The sequence below is a fragment of the Furipterus horrens genome, unplaced genomic scaffold, assembly GCF_987537825.1.
Source record: "Furipterus horrens unplaced genomic scaffold, mFurHor1.1.pri manual_scaffold_9, whole genome shotgun sequence".
Classification (NCBI taxonomy): Eukaryota; Metazoa; Chordata; class Mammalia; order Chiroptera; family Furipteridae; genus Furipterus; species Furipterus horrens.
The window spans coordinates 958618-977155 of NW_028327179.1; the positions used below are offsets into that span (position 1 = coordinate 958618).

General features: G+C 64.4%; 1 protein-coding gene across 1 annotated transcript in view; it reads right to left on the reverse strand.

Moving 5' to 3' along the window:
- The window catches only part of PKD1L1 (polycystin 1 like 1, transient receptor potential channel interacting), a 60000-nt gene that overhangs the window by 13816 nt on the left and 27646 nt on the right, over nucleotides 1-18538 (reverse strand). Inside the window, exons 25-44 of the mRNA XM_090287764.1 lie at nucleotides 17821-17931; nucleotides 17553-17710; nucleotides 16815-16915; nucleotides 16411-16603; nucleotides 15226-15309; nucleotides 13739-13946; nucleotides 11598-11704; nucleotides 10826-11048; nucleotides 9977-10150; nucleotides 8756-8875; nucleotides 8610-8679; nucleotides 8187-8233; nucleotides 7251-7401; nucleotides 6165-6303; nucleotides 5240-5324; nucleotides 4730-4906; nucleotides 3913-4031; nucleotides 3605-3660; nucleotides 1997-2189; nucleotides 1617-1727 (exon numbers count right to left, since the gene is read on the reverse strand). Coding sequence (XP_090143890.1) covers nucleotides 1617-1727; nucleotides 1997-2189; nucleotides 3605-3660; nucleotides 3913-4031; nucleotides 4730-4906; nucleotides 5240-5324; nucleotides 6165-6303; nucleotides 7251-7401; nucleotides 8187-8233; nucleotides 8610-8679; nucleotides 8756-8875; nucleotides 9977-10150; nucleotides 10826-11048; nucleotides 11598-11704; nucleotides 13739-13946; nucleotides 15226-15309; nucleotides 16411-16603; nucleotides 16815-16915; nucleotides 17553-17710; nucleotides 17821-17931 — 2627 coding nt within the window. The remainder of the gene's footprint in view (nucleotides 1-1616; nucleotides 1728-1996; nucleotides 2190-3604; nucleotides 3661-3912; nucleotides 4032-4729; nucleotides 4907-5239; nucleotides 5325-6164; nucleotides 6304-7250; nucleotides 7402-8186; nucleotides 8234-8609; nucleotides 8680-8755; nucleotides 8876-9976; nucleotides 10151-10825; nucleotides 11049-11597; nucleotides 11705-13738; nucleotides 13947-15225; nucleotides 15310-16410; nucleotides 16604-16814; nucleotides 16916-17552; nucleotides 17711-17820; nucleotides 17932-18538) is intronic.

An 18538-nucleotide genomic window follows, 5' to 3' on the forward strand; every position in this document is an offset into this window, starting at 1 on the left:
ATGGCCTCGCTTCCCAGATGAGGACACTAAGGCCAGGGTCACCAACCGAGGGCTGGAGTGCAGGGGCTGCCCCCCGGGGACCTCTCCTGGCCCTGGGGCTTCTACCTGGGGTGCTGGCAAAGGCTAAGCCCCAAGGAGCTGCTGACATGGATGAGGCGCGGGGGAGGGTCTGCAGCGAGGTCTGCCTCCGTGGGACGGTGTCTGCGCCCACCAGGGGCAGCCTCTGAGCCTCGAGCACCTGCTCCGCGCACGGCCAAGGCCCAGGGTGAGCTCAGCTGCCACATTGCTGGTGTCAGTGCCAAGAGGCACAGCCACAGGAGGGACACGCCAGGTCAGGCTGACCTCCGTAACCGGAGACAAAAGGTAAGCCAGCAAAGCCAGAGTTTTCTCAGGGTGTCCCATGTCCCCAGAGAATCACCAAAGGGGTGGCTTTGTTGTGCACACAGCACCCCCTGCTGGCATGAACTGCCCTGGATGGAATCCCAGCTGTTTCTGCAAAGGCAGAGGCAGAAACCCCCTCCAGTTCCCATCAGAACGCTCGCCAGGGAGGGGGCGGGCCACTGAGCCATGGAGATGCCCGCCCCAGACCGGGCGTCCAGGTGCTACGCTGCTGCTGGGACTTAGGCCCACCTCCTTTGCATCCTCTGCGGCTGTGCATCACCTGCTCTTACAGAAGATGAAAATGGATGTCCCCAAGTCACAGATCATATTAACCAGACCTGCCGGCCACCTGCCTGCACCAAAAGAACCCAACAAAAATAACTCACATCTAATTAAATTGCTTAGTCAAAGGCAACCGAGTCACAGAAAAGCTGCAGGGAGGTGTTTTTACGTCTCCCCCAGAAAAAGCAAACCTGGCCTCAGTTCCCTCACCTCCTGCCACCCGGACCGCAACAAAGGGTCCGGCACACCCACATCGCGCACCTCGGAGTGCGAAGCCGACGGCCTCCGAGGGCTCGCGGACTGAACGCGTAGGTAGGGGCGGGGCGGGCGGGACCGCGGGCTGGGGAGCAGCCGGCGCCACACGGGGGCACAGCCAGGGCCTCGCTCAGTTTCAGACGCTCTGCGCGGCAGAGGAAACGCAGCACAGCCGAGCTGCTGGCGGTAGGTGCGCACGACTTCCCGCTTTTGTGCGGGGCTCCTCCACGTCTGCCCACCACGGGCGTCGGCAGGCTTCATAGCGGAAGGAAACACGGGAACACCCGGGGAGCGGCTGGGCCGGCAATGACGTTGCTGTCATCGACTATGAGGGGCAATAGCCCATGAGGGAAGAACCCCGCTGTTCCCCCCAAACGGAGCTGTGACGCCCTGTTCTGCAGCAGCACCTCAGCTCCAGTGTCTCGAAATGTCCTTGGTTCACTACCAACAAGAACGGGATGCGCCCACAGTCTGGGAACAGAGGCCTAAGAAGAGTGGGGACAAGCGTCCCGGAGGTGATGACAACCTGCCTGCACGCCCTCTGAGGGGCATGGAGAGGAGCCTCCCCGGGGGACACGTCACCAGGACACGGACTAGGTGGTCTGGAGCGTCCCCTCCTCTCGGTTTGCCCCAAGGAGCAGAGCGCAGGGACCCGGCCCGCGGCCCCGGGGCCAGAGGAGGCTCGCTGCGTGCCCCACCTGGTGAACGCGTCCCGGACCGCGCGGCTGAGCGTGCGCTCATCCCGTGGGGCCGTCCCGTGGAGGGTGAGCAGGTGCAGCAGCAGCATGAGGGCGGACATGCCGGCGTCCCTGCGGGAAAGAATGCAAAGCGAGCGCTTTCACCGGCCCCGCGCGTGCAGACCCACCCAAGCGCTTTCAGTGGAGGTGGCTTTTGCACCCCTGGGGGGACATTTCTGTATCAGGTGACGTCTGCATGGGGGGTCCTTCCGTATTTTTGTTTTGCACACTGACATCCAATTTTCCCAGCGCCATTTCTGAATGAGCCGACTGGTTTCACAGGGTCAGCCGGGCACGTGTGTGGCCTGCTTCAGGGCGCCCGCCGTGTTCCTGGCCGGCACGTCTGCATCACCAGGCCCATGGGGGCTCGGTGACGGGGCTTCGCGGCAGGTCCCGAGGTCGGGCGTGTCAGCCCACGGGCTCTGTTCTCCTTTTCCCAGCACTGCTTGGGCCACTTGAGCTCCTCTGCTTTCCCCGCCCATTCCGGAGCAGTTGGCAGCAACCAAACGCGGAGCTGGCGGGGCTCTGCCGAGTCTGTAGACCATGTTGGCGAGAACGGCCACCCTGGCAAGATGGGCCCCTGGCTCGCTGAGCGCAGCCTCTCCGTTCCCTCGGCTCGGGGGGTGTTCCGTCAGGGTTCTGGGCTCTCAGCAGCCCCGGGCCCCCGGCTCGCTTCACTGGTTGCCCCGGTGCTTCCTTCCTCTGGTGCTGCTGTGACGGCAGCGCTGTTTCAGTTTCCGCCCCCGCCGCCCTCGCTGGTGTAGGGACACGGCTGGGTCTAGGCGGACTCGCTCCTGCAGCCCCTCTGAATGCCCCGTTGGTCCCGGGGGCCTTTTCCACAGGCGTCCGGCTGTCCTGCGCGCCTCCTCAGGCCACCGGCCGCGGGCGGTTTACGTCTCCCTTTCAGACCTGTGAGCTCCCCGTGTCCCGGCTTTCCTGGTGCACGGCCGGGGCCTCCCAGGGAGCGCGAGGGCAGCTGCTTCTGACCTGAACAGGCGTCCACCCCCTTTACGAGTCTGGGGACGTTCCCTTTTAGTCCTAGTTTGCTGCAAGGTTTTCTGTCATCAGTTTTCATGAGAAATGTCGGCTTTTGTCAAATGCTCTTTGTGCATCTTGAGATGCTCGTACGACTTGTCTTATGTGGTCTGTTCATACGGTGCGTTACGTGGGCCACCTGCTCCTCGCGTGTTTTAACGTGCCGCCGTCTCTGCCCGGTCTCTCTCCGTGCTGGGTCCTCCCGCCGTCCCTCGCGGGGCTGCCCGGGCGCTGTCGCTGGACACCGCGACCCGGCTCAGGAGCTTGATCACAGCAAGACCGGCTGTGGGGGCGGTGTCATCCCCAGGTGACGCGTCCGCCAGAAGACACGGGACGTCTGGTTCCTCCTCTTGTTCTTTTTTTTTTAATGCCGGCTGCTGCGATGATTGATGCTCAGACGCATGAATTCACAGAAAGCTGCACATGGTCAGGTCCTGGTTCCGGCACTCCCTTCAGTGGCTCTGCCACCTCCCAGGTGTGGCGCCCCCGCCGGCGAGTCGGGCTGGCCTTCCGCTGCCTGCGTGTTAAAGCCGAGCCCCAGGGGACAACACTCGGGGCCCCACCGGCCGCACACTCCCCAGCCCCACACAGAAGACATGCCAGGAGTTCCCAAACCCTGGACAACCGCGCCAGTGAGGGAGACCAGGCTCAGCCGCCGGGTGCACGAGGCTCCTGCCAGCCGGCCGGCCCCACCCCCACCCCCACGACGCGGTGGGTGGTGCCCCCCCGAGGAGGGGTCTGAGGCCCGCTGGGGGGCTCCCCACCATGCACGGGGCGCCTCTGAGCCTGGTGCTTCATCTCAAGAAAAATTGCATCGGCTTTGCATTGAGCGCCACCGTGTGCGCATCTTACCAGTAAAACGTCCCTAAATACTGTCCTCGGGCTCCATCCATGTCCCGGGCAGAGGGGCTTACCTTGCAGCTCCCGCCCCCGCGTGGACACGCGTGCACCCGCATGCAGGGGCAGACACCTGGCAGCATGCGGGGCAGGCACGGTGGGGACAGGGCCTGATCACGTGTGGCCGTCTGCGGTGACGGGGAGCCGTGGCCGGGGGTGAACGTCCTCCCCCTTCTCACCACGGGCCCCTGCAGTACGCAGGTGGCTCTAGTCACTTCTCGGCGTCCCGCGTGCTGGGCACAGAGCGGTGACTCTGGGGCCAGTGAGGCGTCCCACCCGGGCCCCCCCCTTGAGGCAGCTGGGCCAGAGCGCAGGCCTCACCCACCTCAGTGCCGCCCGGGTGCACGTCTGTCTCCTCAGCCTCCCGCGGAGGACCCTGAGCCGGGCTGCGGACGGGGGACATGCCCCGCGTAGGCGGCGGGCTCGCTGGCGGGCAGCCAGGACCTGTGGGGTGCAGAGGGCCGTGCACTGGGGGGTGAGGCCTCATCACTGCACCTGGCCCAGGAGGGCGGGGTCCCTGCCTCTGCGCTCGGCCTGGGGTTTGGGTCCCACACACCAGGCCCGGGGGACTGTTCCCCACTCTGCCCGTCCCAGGGGCCTCGGGGTAGGGCCCAGCTGGGCCGTCACACAGCCGCGGCCACCGTCCAGTGACGGGCCGGTTCTCCTCAAGACCCCAAAGTGCGGACGGTCTTGGCAAGAAATGACCTTTGTGTCCGTGGTCACAGCTGCCCACGAGAGCACGCAAGGCCCACGCAGGTCACGGGCCCTGAGTGACCGACAGGCCTGAGCGCTTCCCTTCTCTCCCGTTTGGGAAGGAAGCAGGGATGGAGGGGGTGGGGCAGGGGGAGGGGCGTTCTCTGTGAGCAACCTCGAGTGCAAAGGGTCTAAGTTCTCCAAAACTGGAGCCAAGACTCGCATTTCTCATTTGCTTCGGTATTTTAAAATGAGCTGGTTTTCTTGGTGGTCCAACTCCTTCGGGGTTGGGGCGAAGGGAAGGGAGTGGGTCCCATGAGTTCATCTGTCACGTGCGTGCAAAGGGGCCTAAGGATCTAACCCGCCCCCACAGATCTCCAAAAACGCGGCCAAATTTGGGTTCAGAGTGTGATTCTGACCCACGCGCATGTCCCCAGCCCCGTCCTCACTCTCTCCACCGCGCCTGTGCCAGGGGTATTGCCGCAGCTGGACGTGTGGGGCGCGTGGGAGCGGGAGAGCCCCTCCAGGCCCGCGTCCAGGCCCGCGGTGGCTTCTTGCAGAGACTCGGTGAAAAAGGTCGCGTCGCTTCTCCTTTTCCAAGCGAAGCCCAGAGCCACGAGGCCTATCTGGAAGGGGACACAGGACGTGGCAGAGCCACCGCACCCTGTCTGTGCCCCCGCAGAGCTGGCCCTGCTGCCTGGTCAGAGCCCTGTGGCCCAGCTGAGACTCAGAGTGCACCTGCCGCCGGTTCCCTGCCCGCCTGCTCCCCAGCACGGCCTCCCTACAGCCCCCGAAAGAACAGCGGGGTGCCGAGGGCCGCGGGAGACTGACAGCCCCGCTCAGCTGCGCCCTGCCTCCTGTCTCCCCCATCGAGCTGTGAAAACAGTAACGTGTCCCCACACGGAGCCACCACCCCATCCCGGGTGCCGTGGTGGGGCCCCGACCGGAGGGCTGCTCACCATCAGGGGCTGGGTGACGAAGACGCAGCAGGTCACAGAGACGGTCAGCAGACACAGCCACTGCTCACACTGCCCGGGGCTGAACCTGCCCAGGGAGGCAGGGAGAGGCACTCAGGGCCCTGGGCAGGACTGTCCCCTGTGACAGGTGACCGCACGGCAGTGGTGCTGGGGGGGGGGGCAGGGATGGGCACGTTCTGCCCAACACAGGGCTCTTCCTGCTCAGAGGGGGTGTCAGCCACCCTGTGCTGCTCAGTGGGGACAGAGGAGGGAAACCCATCGACGGGAGTGGCAACGGGAGGGTGGCAGCCGTCACAGCGGTGACAATGGGCTGTGTGTCTTGTGGGCCTGGCAGGCACAGGCCCAGGCTAAAGGGCTCCCACAGAGGGTGGCGTTTGCTCTCCCGAAACCCTGCTGGCAGGGCACCATCAGCCAGCACTCCGCTGTGGCTGAGGACGCCGTGGGCCCTTGGAGCCACACTGAGTGGCCCTGCGGTCGCTGAGGAGGGACCCGGGCTGCACAGGGACCAGGATGAGGCAGGACCGCATCCAACCCACGACACTGCTCGGTCCCCGGCCTCACAGGTGTGCACTCTCTACAGCGGCAGGTGACAGGTAAGGACATGCCCTTTGCCCCCTCAGGAGCTCAGCAGCTGGGCTCCCTCCTGCCTTGGGGGAGGGTCCTGCGGCCTCGTGACATCTGGGACTGTCAGGCATGGCTGCTGTCCTGGAGAGCAGGATCCAGCCACCCTGGGGCGCTGACACAGGACACTCTTCGCCGCAGGCGGCAGGGGGAGCAGTGAGGGCCGAGACAGCGAGAGCCGCGTCTGAGCCACACCCTACAAGACCCCAGAAATGCACAGTTTCCTGATCAATAGCAGACTTGCCATCCAAAGACCTGAGGGTGTTTGAAGACCTTAACGGCTTACCTGTATCCTAGAAATCCTGTCCCCAAGCCACAGGCCACAGAGACCATCCCGCACATGGCCCACGCTGCAGATCCCAACCACGGCAGCGGCACCCTTGGCCAGCAGGATGGGGTGCGTCCTTCAGACGCACGGCTGGGGCCTAAGGACGAGAAGCCAGACACAGGCGTGTGAACTGACCTCACCATTCCCATCCACACCCAAGGTGGTGGTTAAGTTTGTCACCTTGACTGGGTCACAGGGGCCCAGACATTTAGCTGACACTGTCCTGGGGGTGTCTGGGAGGGTGTGTCTGGGTGAGCAGCACATGTGACTCAGAGCAGCCAGTGAAGCAGACTGCCCTCCCCAGGGGGTGGGCCCCCACCCAATGGGGCAAAGGCCAGTCTTTCCCCAGGGAGAGTTCCTCCTGCCCGGTGGCCTGGACTGAGACTCCGACTGGTTCCAGTCTCTGGACATGAACCGAGGCCTGGGTTTCTCCCTCAGCCACCAGGACAGGCCTTGCGAACCGCTGTGCTGAGCGCTGTGGGCATGGCCGCGCCTGCGTCTGGCGCCTGGCGGCCCGGCTCACCCGGAGCTGTGCACCGCCACCCCGGGTCCTGCGCCACGTGCCTCCCTAGGCCAGGCCTGGACGGCACCCCTCAGACGCACGGAATACTGCCTGGCTGCCCCCTCCGGGACCCGGCTGGCAGAGGACAAGCCCCTGGGACTGCGCCCCCGTGTTCCTCCCGCCCCGGCTCCCCCCGCCCGTTGCTGAACTGCGGCGCACGCTGAGCTGTGGACATTCCCTCTAATTTGCATCAGCAAATGGGAAGCTTCCCATTTCCAGATACTTAAGGAAGAGCTGAGCGTCTACCGCTGACTTTTTAAAAAGACCAGAGCAGGCCATGCAAGTGTACACTGGAACTGCCGGGCCCTGGGACGGGGCGCTCGGCTCAGACGGGCCCGGGTCACGCGGGAACAGGCCCTCAGCCCCAGCCAGCCCAACTCCGCTCCACGCCCCAACTCTCCCGACGGCCAGTGCAGGCAGGGCAGGACGGGGCCACATGCGGTAGCCCCCCCGCAACCCCCCGCCCAGGTCACCTCGTAAGCCAGGAACGCAGTGGTCACTCTTCTCCCTCGGAGCCCACTGGCCAAGGTCAGCCCCGCCGGCCTCCAGGTCAGGGGGCGGACAGCCTGCCCGATCGCCGCCGCCTGCGCTCTGGGCCAGGGCGCTCCTGGAAAGAGCGGCCCGTGCGTTTTGCTAGAAAAGACAAGGTCAGGAGCAGGTTGTGTCCCATGGAGCAGGGCGTCCTCCGCAGCAACACTTGTGAGCCTCCCAGGAGACGGCCCGGCCCGGCCCGGCCCGGCTGACCTCGTCAGGCCTCAGGCTGGGGAGGCGCAGGGCAGACCCCGGCCAGAGGGCGGTGGGGAGCGGGGGGCCGTGACGGGCACTAAGTACTAACGGCTCAGTGCAGCTGAGAGGGACGGCACCCCCGCATCCGGGCGGCGCCAGGACCCGAGAAGGGCTTTGGACGCAGAGCGGTGGGCACGGCCAGGCCTGGGCTGCAGGGCAGGGAGCCAGCCTGGGCTGCAGGGGGGCAGGCCTGGGCCACGGGCGCGGGGACACGCATCGCACTCAGGAAGGGGTTTCTGAGCAGAGAGGTGGAGACCAGGAAGCAGAGGAACCGCGCGTGCCCGACACGCTTCCGTGGGCAGCAGTCACACTGAAGGTCACGTGTGGCCGAGGCCTGGCCTGACGGACGCCGGCACGGGCAGCGATTCCTGTCCCTAAGCCCCTGTGCTGCCCAGCGTCTCCCCTGCCGCCCTGCCCTGGCCCCGGTGCCCAGCTGCTGGAATGTCGCCCGTCCCCGCCCTCTGCCAGCTGCAGCCCCCCACTGAGATCCCTGGACAGCCCCCACCCCCGGGGCCTGCATCCTGGGAGGCGGCCTCCGGTGTCCGCGGGGCCAGCCCGGTGGGCTTCCTGTCCCCTTCCCACCCTGGCGGCCTCACTTAGAATTTTCAGGATCCGCTGCTCGCTGTGCTCACCTCGTGTGGCGTCTGCACTTCTGGCATCCTTCGCCGGGACTCAGGGCCTGAAGGGAACAAGGTCAACCCCAGAACGTCACAGCGGGGAGTGGGGGTCCCGGAAGTGCCCTCTCTGCAGGAAATGCCCTCCCTGTCCCTTGACAGCACCGCAGGGCCTTCCTGGGACACTGGACGTGCTGCAAGGATGCGGTCACCCAGACAGACACCCTTAAATGCCTTGTAAATGCAGGAGGGGAAGCGGAACGTCCCTCATAATGAACCCCAAGCAAACGGGAGGCTGGACATCCAGCCTCCACCCCAGGGACTGGCCCCTACGGGCCCGCGCGATGGGACAGCGCCTCCTGCTCAGCCTCGGCCTCTTTCCTTCGCTGTGATTCCCAAGTGGACAAAACCATGCGTCCCGGCCTCCAGGTGCGGGCTCACCTCGCGCTGCTGTGGCCGGTGCGGCTCTCTGGGGCGGGCGCGGCTGTGCTGGCTGGGGCCTGCGGGCGTCCTGCGGGGCAGGGGGCGGCTCAGGGCGGGGTCCCGGGGTCCTGCCCCGGACGGCCCCGCAGAGGGGACACAGGTACCTGGCTGAGTCGGAAGAGCAGCGACAGGAGCTGAGCACCCGGGGAAGCCAGGAGGCTGCACAGGAAGCCCGTCCTGAAGAGCCCAGGAGGGACGCCGACGGGGCCGCCTCGCGGCAGGAGCTGCCGGGGCAGAGCATCAGCCAGTCACCGCGTGTGCACGGCCCAGGGCTCGCAGCCCCTCGCCCCCACATGCAGCTCCCGACTCTCAGGGATACAAGCAGAAGTCACCGGACCCCCCTGCTTTTCCACCGGCACAAGCCCTTTCCCACTGAGTGAATGCTCACCGAGCGCCTGCCGGAAGCTGGGCCCGTGCCATATGAAGCCCGTTTGTTCCTCATGACAGCCTGCCAGGAAGCCATGAACGTCCCCAAAGTGACCCCAACACCCAGAGGAGCAGAGGGAGGATCAGACAACTGGTCGATCTCAGAGGCGTGGCCAACCTCAGGGTTCACGCCCATGTCCCTGGCTCTTGTCTCCAATGGCCACGGCTGTCCCCTTCCTGCTCCCTGATAAGATGTCTTTAGCACCTTCTACAAATTCTGTACACTTTCCTCTGTAAAAAGTTCGTGCTGCGATGGCATGAACTCTGACCTCAGGGGCCATCTGTGGGGGCACCGCCAAGCCTGCCTGCGATAGACCTGCGCCACGTGCTCAGCCAGGGGGTGGGGTGCGGTGCTTGGCCACCGGTGTCACCGGGAGCCAGGGTGCCCGTTGCCCTCCCCCACACTCCTGCTGTGAACTGCCCTCAGGAGAGGCAGGGTCTCTGTTCTCACTACGAGCCCCGGCTCAGGACCCGTCTCCGTCCTGCAGGGACAATCAGACCCGAGCTGCCCCCTGCAAGCTGGTGTCCCCGGGTCACGTGAGGCCGTCAGAACTGTTCTGTTGCTTTTGTCAGGGGATTTCAAACTTTGAATGAACTGCCAACCGCAGAAGAAGCCAGGAGCCTCCCAGAGGCTACCCCAGGCTGCTGCCGCCCCCACCCCTGGGAAGGCCACGCTTCGTGGAGGCACGGGGCTCCCAGGGTCAGTGGCAGAGGCAGGGCCAGCTCCCCTGCGGACCCCCAGCCCCTGCAGGACCCGTGTCGCCCCTGGCCTCGAGCACACGGGCCTGTCCCCTGCTGGGACGCTCCTCTGAGTGCCGTGACGCCTGCTGACACCTGCGGTGAGGCGCCGCACTGCAGGCCTGCGACTCAGAAGCCACTTCGGGGAAAGCGTGTCCCACCTGCTCGTGTCCCGCGGCGGTGACCAGGGCCGCGAGGCTGGCATGGGCGCACAGCAGGGCGAAGGCCACACTGAGGCGCGGCGTGTGCAGGAGGCCCCTGCCCGCTGGCCGGCTGTGCACGGAGGCCCACACGTGGAAGTCCTCCAGGAACTCCGTGAACTTGGAGTACAGAAGCTGGAACGAGCCACAGAGACGCCCTCTGGCATCACACGCGTGGAATCCGGGTTGACGGCCGGGGCTTTCTGAGCAGAGGCTGGTTTTGTGCTTCTTCACCCCGGCGTGTCTGCAGCCCCGGGGCCTGTGGCGCTCCCAGCCATGCCTCCCACGGGCCGGGAGCTTTGGGGCGCCTGGCCCCCCGCCTCGCCTGTCTCGCTCTGGAGGGCCCTCACGCCCTTCCCTCTAGAGCGTCCGCTTACGGACCCTCACCTGGTGGGACCGATCGCGTCTCTGACTGGTGACCCCAGCAGACTTGAAACCCCTCATGCTCAGCCCTTCCCCCAACATGGTTAAACTCCATGGGGCTTTGAGCACCCCGAGAGCCAGGAGGGCCCCACCTCGGAGTCCTCGGTCACCCCGTAGAGCAGGCAGTGGGCACCATGCTGCTCAGAGTCGAGGACGGCTGGTGCTCAGTGTCCCTCTCCAGAACAGCGACAAATACGAGCGCGCGAGTGTCACAGGACGAGAATGACAGTGACTGGGGGTGGGGAGGGCGTTAATCCCGGGACCGCCCCGGAGCGCTACCTGACCAGAACGGGGAAGGAGCGAACACCATGTTTTGGGAGTTTAAAGAGAGCCGAGCCAGGCTCTGTGCCCTGCCCGTGGTCGCGTGGGGACATGGGGGCCACCTACCTTCCGGAAGCCGAGGCCCTGGCGCAGGCAGGCCAGCTCCCGCTGCACACGGCCATCCCCCCTGCCCGCGGCCAGCCAGCACTCGGCGGGGAAGAACCAGCCGCGTCCCCGGCCTGCTCGCAGCTCCTGCACCATGACGTGGCTGACGTACCAGGCGGCAGATGCCCCGCGGCTGTCATGCCACAGGCGGATCTTCTGGAGCGGGCCCAGCGGAGCCGGAACACTGAGGACACACGTATGTCCTCAGCCACGGGAGCAGTGGGACCCATCTGCAGATCGAGGGGCACACGAGGCCCCCCGGGGACACGGGACACAGGCACCGAGCCGTGACCCTGGAGCTCCTTCCAACCAGTCCCGCTACGCTCACCGGGGCCTGCCTGGCCTGGACTGCCCGCAGGCAGCCCTCTGTCTGACCGAGGCTAACAGCGGACAGCTGGCGAACCCAGAAGGCAAACTTTTCCAGAAAAGCCTCGCCTTCTCTGCAACACAGGCGCCCACTGTCCTGCCAGAGCCCCGCCCACCCGTCTCCGCACCGCCTCCCGCCCTGCCCACCCACGTGGGGCCGAGACGGGCTCCCGCAGCAGGCGCCGTATGGGAAACGCCGTGGGGTGAATTCACTGGCGTGTAAGCGAGCTCCCCCCCCGTCCACCCCTCGCGTGATGCTTATGTGCCTGTCCGTGTGGACTCGGGGTCCCTGCCAGAGCGGCGCTGTCAGGCCCCACCTGTCCCCCCAGCCCGTGTCCACGATCACGCAGGCGCGGGGGCCCAATACCTGAGGACGAAGGTGTGTCTGGAATTCCGTTCAAACAGGGGCTTCCCTGGGCAGGAGAGCTCCCTGGGCTCGGAAAGCCCGTTTTCACCACACAGGACGATGTAAACCTTGGAAGAAAGACACGGGGTGGGGGTTCACGTGCTGAGCCCGTGACCCCACCTGGTGCGGGGCAGGGCCCCCGGCACCATCCACACCTCCGTCCAGGAAGCCAGTGCCCTCGTGGGCCCCGTGGCCCGTCCCGGGAGAGAGCCTGACAGGCTGGGTCACTGGGGCACACGCCCGTCTCAGGACTGGGCACCATCGGGCTGGGCTTGCTGCTCCTTATCTGGTGGCTTTTGCAGCACAGAAACATACAATTCTGATATAGGGTCATTTACCAATCTTTCACGTAAGAAAAGTCCTTATTTGTTTCTGTTCTTTTAAATCCTTCTTGTCACAAAGCATGTATTTCCTCTGAGTCACTTCTAAGTCTTTCTTCGTCTTTAAGTCTCTAGTCTTCCGTAGTTCATTTTTGGACACAATGTGAAGGGGAGATTTAATGTTAGTTTTCTTTTCCCACGAGGAAAGCCACGGTCCCAAACATGTCACTGCACAGCCCCCATGTCTGTCCCAGGCACCTGTCCGCCTCCCGCCCACGCGACACTGTCGTGGCCACTCTGGCTTCAACGGGCCTGCTGTCCCCTCGGGGGCCCTGCCTGCGCGTCCCTTCAGTTGGGGTGACTAGTCCCACAGTTCTCTCATATTCCTGCATTTCTTCCACATATGTTTTACAATCAGCTTTTCAAGTTCCACAAAATACTTCCTGAAACTCTGATTGGATTTCCCTGACTTGAACCTCTACGGCTTGGTTGGGTATATTAATAGAACTTTTCCCAAACAATGTTTTGAGGTTTGGGGGAGAAAAAACGAAAAAGACACAGCCTGGCCCTACTTCACATTAGTGGGGTCACTAGTTTTACAGGTTAGGTTGGGAGCAGCGACAGGGAAACTGACTTTCCCATCCACGCACAAATGCCACTGTCTGTTCAGGTCTTTCATGCACGCGGCCTTGCGGATGTCCCGTGAGTTTCCTCCTGGGGCCCCGGGCTTTTGGGGCCGTGACAAGGGACAGGCTGGTCTCGGCTACGTGGTCGTGGTAAAGAGAAGGCTGTAAGGGATATTTTCTGAACCACGTAATCCAGCCACTTGCCACACTTTCACATGAATTCTAACCCTTTGACGGCAGATCGTCTCCCATTTCCTGTACCGACATCCGGCCCCCTGCAGATAACTCTCTTCTCTCTCCTTCCAAGCCTTGGACTTGCATTTGGTTCTGTCCTGCTGTCCTCGCTGAGTTCCCAGGACAAGGACGTGCCCAGGGAGAGGGCCGATGCCCGGCTCTGTGATGCGCTTCGCCTGCGCTGGGAGCCTCTGACAGGCCCGGGGCTCTGGCACGTGAGGGTCCCACAGCCCCCACCACTCTGCACCCTCTCCCTCACCCACTCCCTTCTCCAGCCCTGACCCTGCTGTTCTTCCTGTGGGGTCTGGAAAGCAGCCCAGGTGCTCTTGAGAAACGGGGTGAGCTCCAAGCACAAAGAAAACCCACCTTCTGTGGGACCAGGCAGGCTCTCAGCACTCACAGGGCTGCTGGGGCAGGCACCTGTCCCGCCCGCAGCCTCGCGTGACCCCCACGTGGCCGTGGCCTGTCTCCCAAAGACCTGCCTCTTCTTGTCGCCCCTGCCCATCCCCTCCTCACCATCACCCGTCAGGAACTCTGGGAAAACCATCGTTGGCCCAAACTCACGGCCAGCCACATCCTTGCCTGTCCCCAAAGTTGGTGTGGGCAGTTCTCACACTTTCTCGTGAGGGCTCCCTCTGGTGGCAGTGACCAGTGAGGGGTCCACGCAAACCAGACGAGCACATCCTAGTCCACAGAGTCTCAGCGACCCGCTCAGACACAACCGGGCGCTCTGGGCTGCTGTCTGCCGTGGAGGCGGGAAGGGGGAGGGGCGTGAGGCAGCCGGGGGGAGGGCGGATGCGCCCACCCAGGAGGAAGGTGGGGCCCGCGATGCCAGGTGGCGGGGACAGACAGACTGCCGCGCAGCCACACCTGTGCACACCCCACCCACACCCCAACTGCGTCTCCCAGGACACCCGGTCACCTTTGCGGTAAAGCGGGCCGGAGCCCGGTAGCCTGTGTCCACGACAACCGCGTACAGCTGGTGGCTGGGCGGGACGTCTTCTTGCAGAAAAATGTAACCAGTTTTCTCTCTTTCGCGACGATCCATGCGTCTGCTTTTAGTGACCAGAAGGGCATAAAGGGTTGTAAAAGCCACAGTAACAATGCCAGGAAGCAGGTTTTCCGGGGCTCTGCAAAGGAAGGAGGGGAACAAAGAGGGAGCCAGTCGGGAAATAGATGTGTAGTCAGAGGCTCACCAATGCCCCCCACAGACTAACACATGTGCACATGCACGCACACCGGCTAACACTGCATGCCTGCACACACAGGGCAAGCCCACGCACACACTGACTAACATAGTGCACGCACACACAGGCCAACACATGTGTTCACACACGCGCACAGGCTAACGTGCTCACACGTGTGCACAGAGAAAACCTTGTACACATCGGCTAACACACGTGCACACATGTACACACAGGGCAAACCTGCGCACACAAGCACACTGGGTAGCACATGGGCGCATGCATGCACACCAGTTAGAACACATGTTCACACATGCACACACTGGCTAGCACACACACACACACACTGGCAAACACATGTGCACACATGAGCTCACAGGGCAAACCTGTGTGCTCACACTGGCTAAAACACACAAGGCTAACACATGTACACATGCATGCTCACTGGCTAACACATGTGCACAGGCCTAGAGGAGGGGCTCCCCGCAACCCAGTGGTGTCTAAACGCACAGCTGCACCTGCCGCCCCCTGAGTCCCGGGCACGGTGCCCTGGTGGCCCTCACAGTGCAGCATCTGTGGCGTCAGTAACTAGCTGGCCACTAACTCGGCTCTGCCTACTGGTCTGCGAGGAAGCAGCTCCTGATGACGGCCTGAATCATCACAGTGGCGACCCCACGGCATCACTAGACGGGAGGAAGCGTCACATCCGACACACCAGGGAAAGCAGGCCCCCCTCTGGCGCGCACCAGGCAGAGGGCCCGCATGGCCATGGGCAGCGGGTGCTGCATGTGGGTGATAGGCAGGTGGACGGGTGGATGGATGCGCCTGGGCTCAAGCTCCCGCTCTGCGCACCCCTTTCAGGACCTGGGTCCACGTGTTCGGGCCACATGGTGGCTGCCGAGCAGGACACTGCAGATGCGTCATCGGAAATGGGGCCCTTCTGGGGACGGTAGGAGGGAGCAGGACCCGACACATCAGTCACAGCCAACCACGTTCACACGGACCTCCGCGTGGTCACCGTTCTGCTGCCGCAGGTGAGAGTACAGACGGACGGACGGGCGCGGCTGACCATGTGACACTGAGCGACAACTGCCTACTAGGAGTGTCTTCGAAAAAAAAATGGCCACGAGGACCACAGGCCAGACAGCTGCTGACCACTTGTGGGGGCCTGAGCGGTCAGAGTGCGAACAGGGCGTTTCCTGACTCAGGTGCGGGATGGACTCACCTCCGCAGCTCGGACACGTCGCTCGTCTCAAAGGTGGTGTTCAGGTCTCTTCTTGCGACAGAGAAGGCGGCAAGGCGGTCACAGCTGCAGGGAGAGGTGGGTGTGGGTGACAGTGTGCTGGGTGAGGGGTGGCAGGGGTGATCTAGACCAGGTTGAAGTGGTCGGCTAACATGTTAGAAACGGGGACTCTGACAGTGCAGCCAGCGGCCCACATCGGAGTCTGCGTGCACAGCTCCCAGGGCCACTGGCGCAGCCGTCTCCATGGCGACCTGGGTCCATGACACTGACGTCCCCGTGAGGATGGCCCGATGACCCAGCCACCTGTCAGGCTGTGCACTATGCTGGCGGGCCTGCTGCTACTGTTACCACAACGACCCGTACAAAGCCTGGCTTTTCCAAAATCAAACCCGCCCCCCAGCTCGTGAGCAGGGAGGGCCTTGCCGTGCTGATCCTCGCACCCTGGCTCAGAGGGAGGCGCCAGGAGGACCGCAGGTGACAGAGGACGGGCCATGGCATTAATGCGGAAATAGTAAGTTTCCATCGAAGGGAACGTGGAGCCGTTTGCCACACGTGTGCGTGCCCCAGCGGTGGCACCATCTAAAGCAAGAGCGGGACGCGTGCGGCCTGGACATGCCTGCCCGGACGGGCAGCCAGAAACAGTGTGTGTGACTTCACTTTCTTAAGATAACGACCATCTCTAAACACGCCTGAGCTGGGAGGTCTCGGTTCTAGAGAGACGCAGCCCCAGCCTCTCGCGTGACAGTGTGTTTGGCCCTGGACAGGAAAGGCTCTCTGACCGAGCACCGTGGCGGGCAGACCCGAAACCCCTGCGCGGCTGCCGCGGTCATGAATCTCACGTCGCAGCCCCGCTGGGGGTGGGCGGGCGTACCGGTCAGGGGGCAGGGGGCAGGTCGAGAGCAGAGGCCCTGCCCTGACTACCACCCCCTGTCCGTCCGTCTGTCCAACACACGTCTGCTGCGTGCCGCCCCACATGCCGGCTGGGGGGAGGGCAGAGCTGGGGACAGAGGGAAGGGGATCGCAGCGCCTGCTGCCCTGGAGGCTGCCCCGTGTGGGGACGGCTCTGTGCTCACAGGGGACGAGGTCAGGAAGGCTCAGGGTGGGGTCGGACGCGCGAGGAAACGCAGTCACTGAAGGCGCCAGCTCCCCGCAGCCCCGCGGCCATACCTGCAGCTCACTTTTCCCGGTGGGGCTCCTGGCTGCGGGGAGAAGCTCTCGGACGTCCGCCGCCCCGCGTCCCAGAGCAGGCAGCGGACCCCCTGGATGCGCAGGGTGTAGCTCACAGCCTCGGCCAGGTACTTGTGGGGAGGCTCCCTGTCATAGTCTGCGTCCAGCAGGGACAGGTACCCCGGGACGGGGCCTGAAGGAAGACAAGGAAATTCAGACTCACAGCTTGAAGCTGCTACAAGGCACAGCCCAGACCCGAGGTGGCCGGCGCGGCGGACAGGGGGGGCTGCAGGGATGGGGCTGATGCTGCATGGCGCCTGGCGCCCCTGCCTGTCGCGGGGGGTGGGGGTGGGGGCTTCGTCGTGCGCGCAGGGCTGCGAGCAGAGGGAGGCTCGCCCACCGACCTTGCAGCGAGGCGGCGGGCACGGAAACGTGCGCCGTGAGCCCCTCCCAGGAGTGCGTGTGTTTCACCAGGAAATCAGAAGGCGTCGGTTTCTCTGAGAACCTGGGGGACAGACAGAGCCGCGGCGTCCAGCCGGGTTCCGGGCTTTCCTCCCGAAGGCTGTTGCGCAGTGTTGTGCGGTGGCCCCTTTCACGGCGGGGCGGTGGCCGGGATGGAGCAGCCCCACCGTGTCGTTCCCCAGGGCCTGTTCACTCCTCGGTTCATCGAAGACGAGGCGCTCAGCTCCACACCCACAGTGACCGTGCTCGCCGGCCCGGAGGATGCCGCCCAGGGCTCCGGTGGGCGGGGCAGCCAGCAGCGTGGCCGCAGGAGCGCCGGGGGCAACAAAGCCTGAAGGGGAAACCCACGCTCCGCGGCCAGCACGCAGGTCCCAGAACCACGGCGGCGTAGCTCGCAGGGCGGACGCGCGTCAGCCCACCGTGCACGCGAGCCCCGGCTGAGCCCGCTGGGCCCTGAGGGCACCCGATTCTTGAGCACAACAGCGGTGCTGCCTCCGCCACCCAAGGGACCGCAGGCCGGAGCCCGCCTCCCCGGCAGACACGGGGCGCCCGCCTCCCCAACAGACACGGGGCGCCCGCCCGGCCTCACGCTGCCCCAGGAGCGCAAGTTCACGGGCAAGACCCCCTGACAGCCACACTCTCTCCCAGGCCCACTGCCCGCGAGCATCAGCCCCACGCACCTCACCAGCACCGTGATGGGGAAGGCTCTGGTGGGGGGCCGGGAGAACTGGATGCGTATCTGCAGCGACTCCGGGGGGGCCTTGGAGAGCCCCGCGAAGCGGTGGACGTTCACTCTCCCCCGAAGCAGCACGAACGTCGTCTTATCTCTGCCGTCTCCCTGTCGGCACACGGGAAACAAGCAGAGTTTTCCCCGGGGAAAGCAAAGATGTCGAAGGTTGCTGGCGCCGCCTAAACGCCGCTGCGGTGACTGGGCAGGGCTGTCCTTACCGGGCCGTCTTCCTCCCCAAACTCCACGGTCACAGGCGTCCTCAGCCGCTGTCTGTGGGGGAGCTGCCCTCTGGAGCAGCCGTGCAGGGACAGCGAGAGCAGAGCGCCAGCCTGGGGACACAGCGCGCTCAGGCCGGGGCGCCGGACGCTCGCTGCTCCAGCCCCTCACGCTGCGGACCTGGCCGGCGGGCGGGGGGGGGGGGGGGCGGGGGGCCCAGGCAAACTCTGGGTCACCAGCTAGACAGGCGGGACCCGGGGCAGGGAGGCGGGCTGAGGCTTCATTTCTGTCGCTGTCACTTAAATCCATCCCCCTTGGAGTTGACTGAAATGTCGCAGAAAAGCTACACCTTCTGAGTGCAGGGAGTGGAGGGGCCCCCAGAGCGCTGCCAGGTGGCGGGCTGGGACCCTCGTGCCAGGAACTCTGCCCGGGAGTCATGCTAGTCACTTCCCTGGGCATCGGGGACACACTGGGCAGGTAATAGACACTTTTTTTTTTGGCATGAAATCTTCCCAAGTCTGGTGTAATTTAATTGGCTATATATGGATTCTCCTAATTCATTTAAATAATAAGAGGACTTATCTGTCTGCTGCACATTCAGGTCATTTCTGGGTTATGAGAACTAATGTTGCTTTGAATCAACACAGAAAACACCTTGCTTTGAAGAAGGCTTTTCTCTTGTTTCTCTCTGCGAGGGGTGGGGAGGGGAGGAGGGGCGGG